At 39.8% G+C, this 12,329-nt stretch overlaps 1 protein-coding gene across 1 annotated transcript in view; it reads right to left on the reverse strand.

Annotated features, from left to right (window-relative positions):
• Positions 1-9,416, reverse strand: part of rgs7a (regulator of G protein signaling 7a) — a 114,104-nt gene extending 104,688 nt beyond the window's left edge. Inside the window, exons 1-2 of the mRNA XM_057847717.1 lie at positions 9,160-9,416; positions 5,596-5,716 (exon numbers count right to left, since the gene is read on the reverse strand). Coding sequence (XP_057703700.1) covers positions 5,596-5,673 — 78 coding nt within the window. The 5' untranslated portion in view covers positions 5,674-5,716; positions 9,160-9,416. The remainder of the gene's footprint in view (positions 1-5,595; positions 5,717-9,159) is intronic.
• Between the last annotated feature and the right edge of the window lie 2,913 nt (positions 9,417-12,329).

Raw genomic sequence — 12,329 nt, forward strand, 5'->3', positions numbered from 1 at the left:
ACCAATTTATATGATTACCACCCACACACGAGTTGCTCCAGTCGTGACTTGGCAGCTAGTCTGGCGAAGATCTGCCGATTTCAAGCCAAGCCTGGCCTACCCTGTCTGAAACACCACCGTGTTGAACCCAAAAGGTAAGCATTGGAGTTTTGTTGGCATGAGCTAAAATGGTATATGGACATTTTATTCAGATAACTGGCAACTGTAAAAAAAAAAAAAAAAAAAAAAAAATTCAAATTAAAAGCACACATTTATCTACTGTTTAAGCCCTTCTGTGCTTGTCATCGTTTTCCGGTTACCACCTGAAAATGATAACTCAAAACAGCAAGTGCCCTTTATGTGCCGCAAGCTCACCAAATCCCGTCCCATGCTGGCAGTGATATTGCCTTGCACGCAAGTGCTATAAAAAAGACCCGATCTATGATATCATGCTAAGCGTATCCACTTCCCGTCGTGTAGGAGCAGATGGAACGATGCCGCTATTTGGAGGGTAAAACGGGCGAAATGGCGAAAATCGACTGTATGCCTGAGTCATGCACAAGTACAATGAGAAAATATTCACTTTATGGGAGCACCTGAACATGACATAATCCATTAAATGGACCATCAGGCCCAATACATGTTATCACGTATTGCACACTAATACTGTAGATCACACTTCATTATGGAACCCTACCATCTTGTCTTTAGGTTTTACATGCCAGGAAGTAGGAGACTAAAATGGATCAGCCCTTTTTATTATCTTTTTTGGATAATGAAGTCTGGGCCACCGGGGAACAGAAGCCTCTCCTGTTGGCAGGGAAGCAATTTTCAAAAATGGTTTTATCTTAAATGTACAAAAGATTGCAATCAAATGAGTACTGTGCACACTCTTGTGCATCTTTATGTCACATTACAAGTTTTAAAATTAGAATTACACCTCAAGGTTTAAACATATTATCTTCCAACAAAGGCTCAATCCCACATTGTATTTCTGTGCGGAAATAATACAAAGGCATGCCTAAAACTCAAAATTTATTGTATGTTATTGCCTTTGCCTTCATGTTCATTAACATACTTTAAAAAAAGAAATCAATAAACATAATCAAACACACTCCGTGTTGTAGCAGTGCTCAAAGCGGCGAAAATGTGAATGTTGCCTCAGATCTTAATGGGTTAATTAATCTGTTTGATGTGTGAAGCAGGGTTGGATTAAGGTGTCTCAGCAATGCGCTGCACTCCCTTCCCTTTTTTTGCCTTTCTCGAAATACACTCCGATAACGCTCTTACATCCCTGCGGTGTCATTTCTCCTCTATTAATGCAGACAAAAGAGTGTTCTACCAACATTGTTAACGATGTCAGCTCCTGTACAAACAGTCGGTGCACCTGCAAGACCCTTACACAGGCGCACATGTGTCCTATATAAAGCTTTGATTTACAGTTTACTGTGACTAAACTATGACATGCTTCATTAGTTGATGTTCTACTATAAACCCAAAACAGGCAAAACATAGTAGCAATCAAAATAGCAACTGAAAATAGCTGGGTATGATTACGAGGACTAAAAAGAGGATCTGAAGGGGTAAAACATCTGCAGCGGATGGACGAATAAATCCAATGCATCAATATTCGATGTTGCTCTATTAATAATATATCACAAGAGTTAAGGTGAAGATGCATTAAATATACACAGGGTGTTCCATTTTTTTTTTTTTTTACCATTTTATATTCTAATAAAATGTATGCTAACCCTTATAGAATGTAGGCTCAAATTTTAGCTCACTGCACACTAATAAACAAACTGCAAAAAAAAAAAAAAAAAAAATTAAAAAGCTACATAAATATTTCCTGAAATTATTGCCTTTTCTTATGACCACAGCATGAACAGTTATATTGACTACCAAAGAAAAGGCATTTTGTGTGTTAAAATCTGCTCAAACAAAAGTGTGCTAGGTTCATTTTTGAGGACATTCAATCAAAATACACCAATTAATTGATGAAAAGGAATACCTCTTCTGGCGTACAATCGCATGGTGAAATTAAAATGAAATTAATTACTGCCTGAATATGTTGTTTAAATTTTCATAAACTTTCATGCTTGAAATTTATTTGCACAGCACATTAGTTGTTAGCATGTCCACGTCACATTTCTGAGATCAAAGGTTGAATCCTGATCTCGGGGTGCTCCTGTTTCCTCCCACATCTTACAAACATGCATTGTAGGCTGGATGAACACTCTAAATTGTCCCTTGGTATGAATGTGTGCTTGAATAGTTGTCCTTCTCGTGCCCTGCGATTGGCTGGCAATCAATTCAGGGTGTATCCCGTGTACTGCCCATAGTTAGCTGGGATAGGCTCCAGCGAGCCGCGTGAGGATAAGAGTCTCAGAATAATTTTTTGTATTTTACATACTGTCAGTGTTGTTAATCTTACTTTAAAAAGGTCATTAGTTACAATTACAAATTACGTCTGCCAAAAAGTAATTGAGTTACTCAGTTACCTCACTGTAAGAGCAATTAGTTACTCAGCAAAGTAACTGATGTTACTTTTCATGTTCTACACGTTATTACATTATTCATTTTATAACATCTTTCATATAAAAGTTGTTTATGTTAATTGATTGAATTGGACTGATTTTTTACCCCCCAAAAATGATGTTATTTATTTATTTTGATGATAATGCACACTCACCAAGAAAACTACATCATTTTCAATTAATTGTACCCACCTGGACGCCACGAACTGGTAGGTACAAAAAAAGTTGCACGACAGTTTAAGATGACGCTCTCCACGGTAAATGCTAATGCTAACAAGAACGCGAATGCTGTGCTAATGCTCCGAGCCACATAGCCAAACATTCCCCTCCTCCCCCCTCCAGCTCTGCACTTTCCAGTACAGGCAGGCAGGCGAATGTGAGACAAAATCAGACAACTTGCGCTTCATTCAACCAAATTAAAATAACGCACTAAACTGCCCCTTCACATCCTCAGTAACGGTATCAGCGTTGTAAAGATGGAAAAAGGAATTAGATTACTCACTACTGAAAAAAAAAACGCCGTTATACTCCAACGCCATTATTAACAACACTGCTTACTGTCACTTACAAATCTTTTTTGAAACCATGGTGTCGTGGTCAGTGTTGTTAATAACGGCGTTAGAATATATAAGGGCGTTACTAACGGCATTATTTATCTCAGTAGTGAGTAATATAATTAATTACTTTTCTCATCTTGGCAACGCCGTTACCGTTACTGAGGCGAGAAAGGCGTGCGTTACTATGCGTTGCGATGTTGGTTGACTGACGTGAGAAAAGTCTGAAAAAGACGGACTCACGGAGACGAGAGAGAGCAGAGCAGGAGTGGGGAGGAGGCAAGGGAGGGTGACGCCGTTGCAAACGCGATGCTACTATGCTAGGTGGCGCCAATAATACCTGACTGTAGCCGATAGCCTACAAACTATGCCCACATGATGCTTCGGTATCACATATAAACAGAACTAGATGCAAATGACAGACACGGCGGCATTAGCAACAAGTATAATAAAGAACTAGATGTGCTAGTAAACAGCCGCCATATTAAAGCAGTAGACTTCTCAAGAAGGCTCTGTTGTAGAGAACCTTCCTAGCGAACCTAAGTAACTTTATATCTAAAATACTCCTAAATCGGCAAAACTTAACTTAAATCTATCTTTAAATGATGAAACAGTTTTAAAACTTACACATGTCGAAAACAGACAGAAAGGAAATAATGCAATAACGGTAGCAATTTTAACAACTTTAACGGTTGATTCTCAACATTAAATGACTTCCACACATAGCAAAGGTTACTATCTAGTAATCGCAATATCCGCAATACCCCTGTGTCCAGTTAAGTTTAGGGTATGAATTGGGCTAGGGCCACTTGTCCCAAAAACCCTTTAAACTTCACATTGTGTGACCTGTTTTTTTTTTGTTTTTTTGTTTTTTTTTTTTGAAAAAAAAAAAAAAAACATGAAAATTATCACCAGTTACTTTGCCAAGTAACTAATTACTCTTACATTCAGGTAACTGAGTTACTAACGCAATTACTTTTTGGGAGAAGTAATTTGTAACTCTAATTAATTACTTTTTTAAAGTAAGATTAACAACACTGGTCGTGGCACATTCACCTGACTTCGGTGCGGCAGTGTGGAATTGGTTCCCATCCAGTGGTGATGTGATTGTGAGTTCGAATGGTTGACTGTGCCCTACGACTGATTGGCGGCCAGTTTAGGGTGTACTTTTGCTTTCACCCAAAGTCAGCTGGCATAGGTTCCCACGATCCTGACAATGATAAACTGTGTTGAAAATGGACGGATTAATTGAATAAATGCTCCCAACCCCCCTAATTTTTTGTATTTCCACAATAAAGGAACTGCATACTTCTAAGAATGCTTAAAGGTCCTGATCTCGGCCAGGATCTTTTGGGGGAGTTTCGGGAGTTCACAGGAATCGTACGACTTGATTGGTAGAGCTTATAACTGAAACCACCCTTCCGCTGCTGGAGTCCTCGTCTCCTGGCTCTCTTAATAACCTCAACCGTTAATGTTACTGCACGCAACATCAACAAAATGGAAAACATTCGTGCTGTGGCTTCTCTGTTCTCTATTTTCTCATCTTCGCGTCAACAATTGGAGCATAAATAATACGTCACTGTCGCATCAGGAAATAAAATAAAAATGTCAATCACTGTAGCGGAAGTCAGCGTGTGGCCTGTTGAAATGAAAACCGTCATGTTTGCTATGAACTATTTTGATCTTATAACTGGAACTACTTTTTTGTAACTGATCAGTGCGAAAGAGGCTAAAGAGAAGTGACACAAGGTGTTGTGTTCACATTTCCAATATTGTTGATAAATGACATCAGTGCTTTTTTTTGTACTCGCCGATATCAATACCAGCACTTTAGTGCATTATTGAAGCCCGTTCCGATACTACTATCAGTATCAGTACAACACTAGTTGTCATAGTACACTTGAGTTGGCTGTTGCGATGTTTCTTTCCTTAGTATATGCTTCAAAATGTTCTCCCTTTTATGTGTTTTGGAAACGATCACTGCCCTACGCTTCTTCCACATAGCGTCGATTTCATAGGCACACAAATGCATTGCTAACCCAGGTTGCACTTTGAATTTGGGATTAAAAATGCGAACGGATGAGCATGCAAGCACACACGAACACAGAATCGTTGCAAAATGAATGTTGAATGCTTGGCCCTGAAAAGGCCAAACAGGAGTTGAAACATAATTTGAAATGGTTGAAAACTAGACTTTATTTGTTTTTTTGGGGGGGCATTTTTTTCAACTTGCCAACATTTCAACATTGCGTGCCTCTACACAGATAAACCAGTGGAATATTTGACCTTTTTTTTTTTTTTTTTTTTTTTTTTTTTTTTTTTTTTTTGTGGTTGACATACCCGACACAGTTGACTGTTTCTCCAGCCCTAATTTCTAATTATGTAAAACTGAGTAAATAGATAAATTAAAGAAGACAGGAACACCCTGTAAATATCGTTATTTTGTCCCATTCCAATTTACAATTTCACTCAATTTCCATTGGGAAACACTCAGTTAGCACACACAAAATCAGTGAACTACTTACCTTTCTATACACGATCATATTGGGGGACTCATCAGCCACCCCATTGGTCCCCTGCCCGCCAGTGTTGGTCTGTGCCATGGTCCAGTATAAGTCAGTCTGTCACAGGAAATGTCAGGTGCCCCTGTGATGGGCAGAATGGATATTTGAGTCTATTTGAAGCACAATGGAGCCAAAAGGCTTCCTTGCCCTTACTTTGCCTCACAGCAAACGTCACACAATAGATCATGTTTAAATATATTTGACATTTACATGCAGCTCAGATATGCTGTTCTCTTGGCTGCCTGTCCACCTGTTCAGATGACATCCAACAAAGTCATGACCAGGACTTTTTTTTCCTTCAAAGACTGTCAGGTCATGAGGCCGTAAGGTGAATTCTTGGAGGAGGGGGACAAAAGTTCAGGCAAGAATTGTAATGTATTGCAAAAGGATTGCCCTTGGGGTCCTTGTGCTCTAAGTGGCTTTCACAATTCACTCAATATGCAGAAGGTTCTTACTGATTTGTTTACTTTCCAGCATTTGGGTCAGCACTCTAGATTTTGAATTGAAAACTAGGAGAAAAGCAACACTTTTCTATAGAATGGTAGTGCCATAATGTGGAAGATTTGTTTTGTTTTGTTTTGTTTTGATTATATAGTATAATTTTATTATGTGACCAGTTGACCACCCTCAAAACACTTGTGATCTCAGTCTTTCACATTTGAAATGAGTGGAATTACCAGCTTCCCCCACTAGAAAATTGTTTTATATTTTAAATTGTTTTTTATTACAGAAATTGTTATAATATTGCACATATAACATATAGTCATGAACTATTGAAATGTTAAGTCAGAACATTGGGATTCAGTTCTCATAGCTACCTGTGGTGTGTAGGATTTGCACACCAGATAGCAGTATAATACAGTCATGCTGACAAAATACAAACGTATTTCACCACTACTTTAAGTGACGCAGTAGATTACCCCAAATATTAATAATTGTTGATAAATAATGTATGGACTATCCCAAAATTGTTGTAAAAGTCACCCACCAAATAAAAGATGAGGAAAAGAATATTTATTTTTAGTACTACATCTCATTAACCTGCCATGCCATGGCAGCTGGTCTGAATATTTCACAAATCCATTTGGGAAAGACCAAATTAAGACCTTTTTCATGAGTGAAACCTTAAAAAAATATACAGCTACCGATTGAATCTCTACTCGTCACATCACAAACCAATCCAAATTAAGCCACAGTATGTTATATTGGTCGGTAAAACAGCAAAAACATTGTTTCCTGTCAAAAAAGCTTTTAGTGGTGTTCTTTGCTTCTCTTTTAATGAGGAAAGTTAACGTATTTCTGACAATAGTATGGAAATCGACCAATCTACAAGTATTGCTTTACGCTCCGCAGTTCTATTTAACCAGATAGTTGCTTCCTGGTATTATCACATCTGCAGCTCCTGCCTCTATCCCCTGATTGGTGCAGATCTCAATAGGCCGAGAGTTAGTTGGACGACTTGAGGTTGTGAAGACAGTACTGCATGATGATACCACCCTATTGAAGAGCCTTAATACCCCTAAAGTTGCTCAAATGTACTTGGATACTTGGTTCAAGGATACTGTATATCCTTGGTCTCAAAGTTGGATCCACACACTTATTAACACAGTAAGTGCATGAATCTAGTAGAAGAATTTCTGCTTCAACAAGTAAAAATGCTTTTGCTGTTTCGAAGGGAGCTTGATTTGATTTCACAAAGGTCCGCGTGTACATGCAGCGAATGCTCACCATGACTTCAACTCACAAATTTAGCTCTGCATCAAATGACAAAGTTTCCACTCTCAATAGCAATACACCACTTCAACATACCGTATTGGCCCAAATATAAGACGGTGTTTTTTGCATTGAAATAAACCTGAAAAGAGGGGGTCGTCTTATATTCGTGGTCTAGACCAGGGGTTTTCAACCCAGTCCTCAAGGCACACTGTGGGTCCTGGTTTTTGTTCCAGCCGATCCAGCAGAGACAGTTGAACCAATGAGGCTTCTGCTAAAACAAGCCACACCTGACTGCAATCAACTGATTGCACTTGTAAAACACCAGATTGGGGAAAAAGTGTTGTCATCTTGTTTGGTAAGAATGAAATCCTGCACCCACAGTGTGCCTTAGTGGAATAGGTTGGGAACCCCTGGTCTAGACAGTATACCCATTCACGACACTAGATGGCGCCAGATATCATTGAAGCGATGTTCGGTCATGACAACTCTCAGCTACTCTCCCCATTCACGACGCTAGATGGCGCCAGATATCATTGAAGCGATGTTCTGTCATGATAGATCTCAGATACTCTCATTAGTTTATTGCAATGTTTTTCCTTATTCATATTTGTTTCGAGACAAGTTACAGTTAGACAGTTAGACTTTGATGGTTAATGCAGTTATTGCAATTTTGTTGTTTTATCACAATAGATTGGTTTATTTACATTTCAAAAACCAGAAGCCATTCATTTACGAATGTGATTGCACTTTAGTTTACATATTTAAATGTTCAGATATTAAGATTTGAATGAGGCAAAATAACATGCTTTTTCTCTCAAATATATTGTTATAATAATTTGTTTCGGATCTACTGTAATTATTTTCTGTATAAAAATTAATTTGCTGTTCAAAAAGTCTTTTTTCAAGCTTGAGTCTTGAAAAAGAGGGGGTCGTCTTATAATCAGGTCCGTCTTATATTCCGGCCAATACGGTACATCCTTGACACCAATTCATAGTTTATATCAAATTATGGCATCTTTGGACATTTGAGTAGGTGACAAAAACAGCAAATAAAGGAATTTCTTGGGGAATTGCACATTCATCCACCCATTTACTGCTTATCATGGTCATAGTGCAATTGGAACCTATAGGGCAAAAGGCAGACTACTTCCAAGATTGGTCACCGGTCAGTCACAAGGCACATCTATCAACAAATAACCATTCACACACACATTCACACAACCACTTAGGGGAGACTGCATTCATGCGGCCTGCACAGAAGTCAGCCAAATGTACTGTACTACTCCACTAGTAACATGCCACTTTAGAGTAATTTTGCATTTTTACTGATGTGGCAGAAACACCCTACAAATGCCAATATCAAATTACCTAAAGAGCTTGAACAAGGGGCAGATGCTGTGGAAACAGCACACAGTCCCTGGAGGAGGTGCTCCACAATGCAGCTTAGAAACAGCAGCCACTCGCGGGCTCACATCAACAAATGAATCGTGTGCACGCTTCCGCTCCGTCATCATTGCTGTTATTTATTTCCCGCATACTGCATCCGTGCGTGGATATTAAATACCCCCTCCTCACGCTTCACGCATACACACTTACGTCGCATGCAAAGGGGGAAAAAAAGGCACCAAGTGTCGCCTGCACGCGGGCTGCTCTTGCATGAGGCCGCCTTGTGTGTCTTGAGCAGCACCTTGGACAGCGACCAACAACGCCCCTGGTCCGCGCGTAAACACACGGGAGGAGAAAGAAGGGAAAACGATGGGAGACGGCAATGTGTGTTGGGAGTGGGAGTGAGAGTGGGGATAGGCTCACCTGAAAAAACGCGCAGCCCCCCTCCCAAGGCTAGTGGGACCCGTGGATGGGGACGTGCGCGGACGCCGTGGACCCAGCTGGCCTTGAGCGTTGTCAAGCGGCACGCTCAGGAACGCGAGGCGGGCTCATCGGCGTCTCCAGGAGGAGGACATTCGTGTCGGACTACTCGCTCACCGTCTCACTCGCTCTCACCCTCTCTCACTGTCTCTTCTCTCCTATACACTCGCCTCGCTCCGTTCTCCCTGCTATGCTGCGAAGCACGCGGGCGCGCACCCTCGCGGCACCGCGGACGCGCATCGATCCATAACCAATCGCGTATGGAAGAAATTGCAGCCCGTTTAAGAAACACGGCTCTCTTTTAGCTTCCCCTCCGAAACTTGGTTATCTTGGCAAATGTTTTTTTTTTTTTTAATTACACTGACCTATGTTACTTTTAAAGTAGTTGCTGAATTCACTTGAAAATGCTCTATTTCCCCATTGCCCCTCCCTCAAATTCTGCATTTTATGATTTGGCTTGTAGTTATATATACAGTATCTATATCAAAACACACTAAGTGGTTCTTGACAGATAAATGAACCAGACTTTAGAAGTTACACTCGAGTTGTCAAGGAACCAAAGGGTCAGCGGTTCGATTCCCGGCTACGACTGCCCACCGTCAAAGAGCTCTTGGGCAAGGCAATAAACCCTAATTTGCCCCCAGTGCATTGCATGGCAGCAGCACCATTGGTGTGTGTGTTTGTGTGTGTGCATGAAAGGGTAAATGTGTGCTATATGTAAAGTGCTTTGGGCATTGTAACAATGTAGATAAATGCCCTACATAAGTACTCTCCATTTATCAACAAAAAATGAAAGCTCCTTTGGGCTGCTTTACGACCTCGTAAATAAAATAAAAACAAAAATTTGTGAGGAGGGGGTAAACCATTCAGTACATTTCTGATAGTTAAATTAACGTTAACACTAGAAAACACATACAGGACGACAATTCTCTCTAAGCAGCTTCCTACTTGATTCTTGCAAGTTAGCAAATTCACACAGTTTAATGTTATGCTAACTCTGATGCAGGTCAGACTTTCAGTAGCAAAATTTGTGGTGTGTTCACCATGTTACTAGCCGCCGTCTGCTGCTTTGATTTAGTCCTTTCACAATCCTGTTTTATTTTGGTGGGTTATTTTGTGTTCACTTGAGTCAGCTTTGTATTTCCTTCCCTAATCACCTGAGTGCCTACACCTGTTTGCTATTAGCCCTTGTCCTTATACACTCTATACTATAGGCCATTACGTTACCACTGTCCTTCAAGATAAGTTTTTGCCGTTGCCTATTTTGTGTTGTGCTTTGAATCCTGTTTTTACAGTTCCTTTTGTGAATGAAACACTTTTTGGACATTTGAATCCTATCTTCTCGTGCATTTGTGTTCAGCCATGTGTGCCCCGTTGTGACACCCCACCTCCACAAAATTTGCGTCTTTTTACATTACTCACAGTGGCTGCTGCTGGCCGAAATAAAAAAAAAAAAATCTAATATCGCTCCTCTTCAAAGGGGGTGGGGAAGGTGGCATGTTGTTGACATGTTGCATAAGTCATCAACCAATCAACCAAACGTGCGTTTGAGTGGAAAAAAATGGACTGGCATATTCAGGAAGTGAAAAGGTGTAAATGTAAATCTAAACATAATGAAAATAATTCACTTTATGATAGGGTCAATTCTATCCTTACAACAGATGGGAAGAAAATCTAAATTACCTATATGACTTAACTCATTAGAAAATGCAAATAAGGTTGCTTAAAAGTTGGTGGGGACAAGTTGAGCATCCTAAAAAATTGGTAGTGTTATGTCCCTACCATCCCTATGCAAACTTACACCCTTGCCATATACACCGTAGCCTATATAAATTTTTGGGGGTGTCAAACTTGCGACTGAAAACCGGAGATACGATCTAGTGACAGTGAACTCACCTATGCTCACTTCACAGCAAATGGCAGTATAGAAATAGCATTTCGTGGAAAATTATTCCAAAAGAGGCGTCATAGATTGCTCTTTTTTGTTTGTGTTTGTAATTTAATCAGGCGGCCGTGAAATATGGAAATTGGAAACGTTATAGCCAACATGTCTGTTTTCTAAGATTAAAAATAAATAAATAACATGTTGCAATTCTATAAAAGCAGAATAAATATGTCATATATATACTGTATATATATACATATACATATATACATATATATATATATATATATATATATAGAGAGAGAGAGAGAGAGAGAGAGAGAGAGAGAGAGAAAATCGTCATCTCGCCCACCCGGGCGGTATGGTCTCTCCTTTCAAGCTCGGGTCCTCTACCAGAGGCCTGGGAGCTTGAGGGTCTTGCGCAGGATCTTAGCTGTTAGCTGTCCCTAGGATTGCACTCTTCTGAATGGAGACGTCGGACGTTGTTCCTGGTATCTTTTGGAGCCATGCACCCAGCTTGGGGGTTACTGCCCCTAGTGTCCAGATCACTACTGGCACCACTCTTGCCTTCACTCCCCACATTTTCTCCAACTCTTCCTTCAACCCTTGATATTTCTCCAGCTTTTCATGTTCTTTTTTCCTGATGTTGCTATCGCTCGGGATTGCTACATCTATCACTACTGCTGTCTTCTGATGTTTATCCACCACCACTTTGTCAGGCTGGTTGGCCATCACCAGTTTGTCTGTCTGGATCTGGAGCAGAATATATATATATATATATATACTGTATATACTACATGCTTATGTACATCCATGTTAGTATTTTTAATAATGTTCTCCTATACACTAAAATTCACCACTAAATTGGTACATAATACAGTGTATTGCCTCTTGAGGAAATTAAACCACCCATCCATTGACCTGTGCAAGATAGGTGGAATTAAATCCACCACAGTCAACTCCATTATTAAATTGCAGCTTGCGTTACTATTATTATTATGAAACTGTGGCACGTAATTATTAGTGCATTGAATTCTCTCTCATACCACGACAGTGAAAAGACTGTACTGTGGCATAATTTGGTCAAAAGGAAAAAAATAAAAACATTAAAAAATTAAAAGCAGGGGGTGGGCAAAAGATTACAGGACAATGTCCACATGTACGTAGAAATCATGCTGTTTTGAGTGTTGCTTGTGTCTGATGTAAATGTATTGTAATGTCTTTGTTA

This window comes from Corythoichthys intestinalis, chromosome 10, assembly GCF_030265065.1.
Source record: "Corythoichthys intestinalis isolate RoL2023-P3 chromosome 10, ASM3026506v1, whole genome shotgun sequence".
NCBI classification, from domain to species: Eukaryota; Metazoa; Chordata; class Actinopteri; order Syngnathiformes; family Syngnathidae; genus Corythoichthys; species Corythoichthys intestinalis.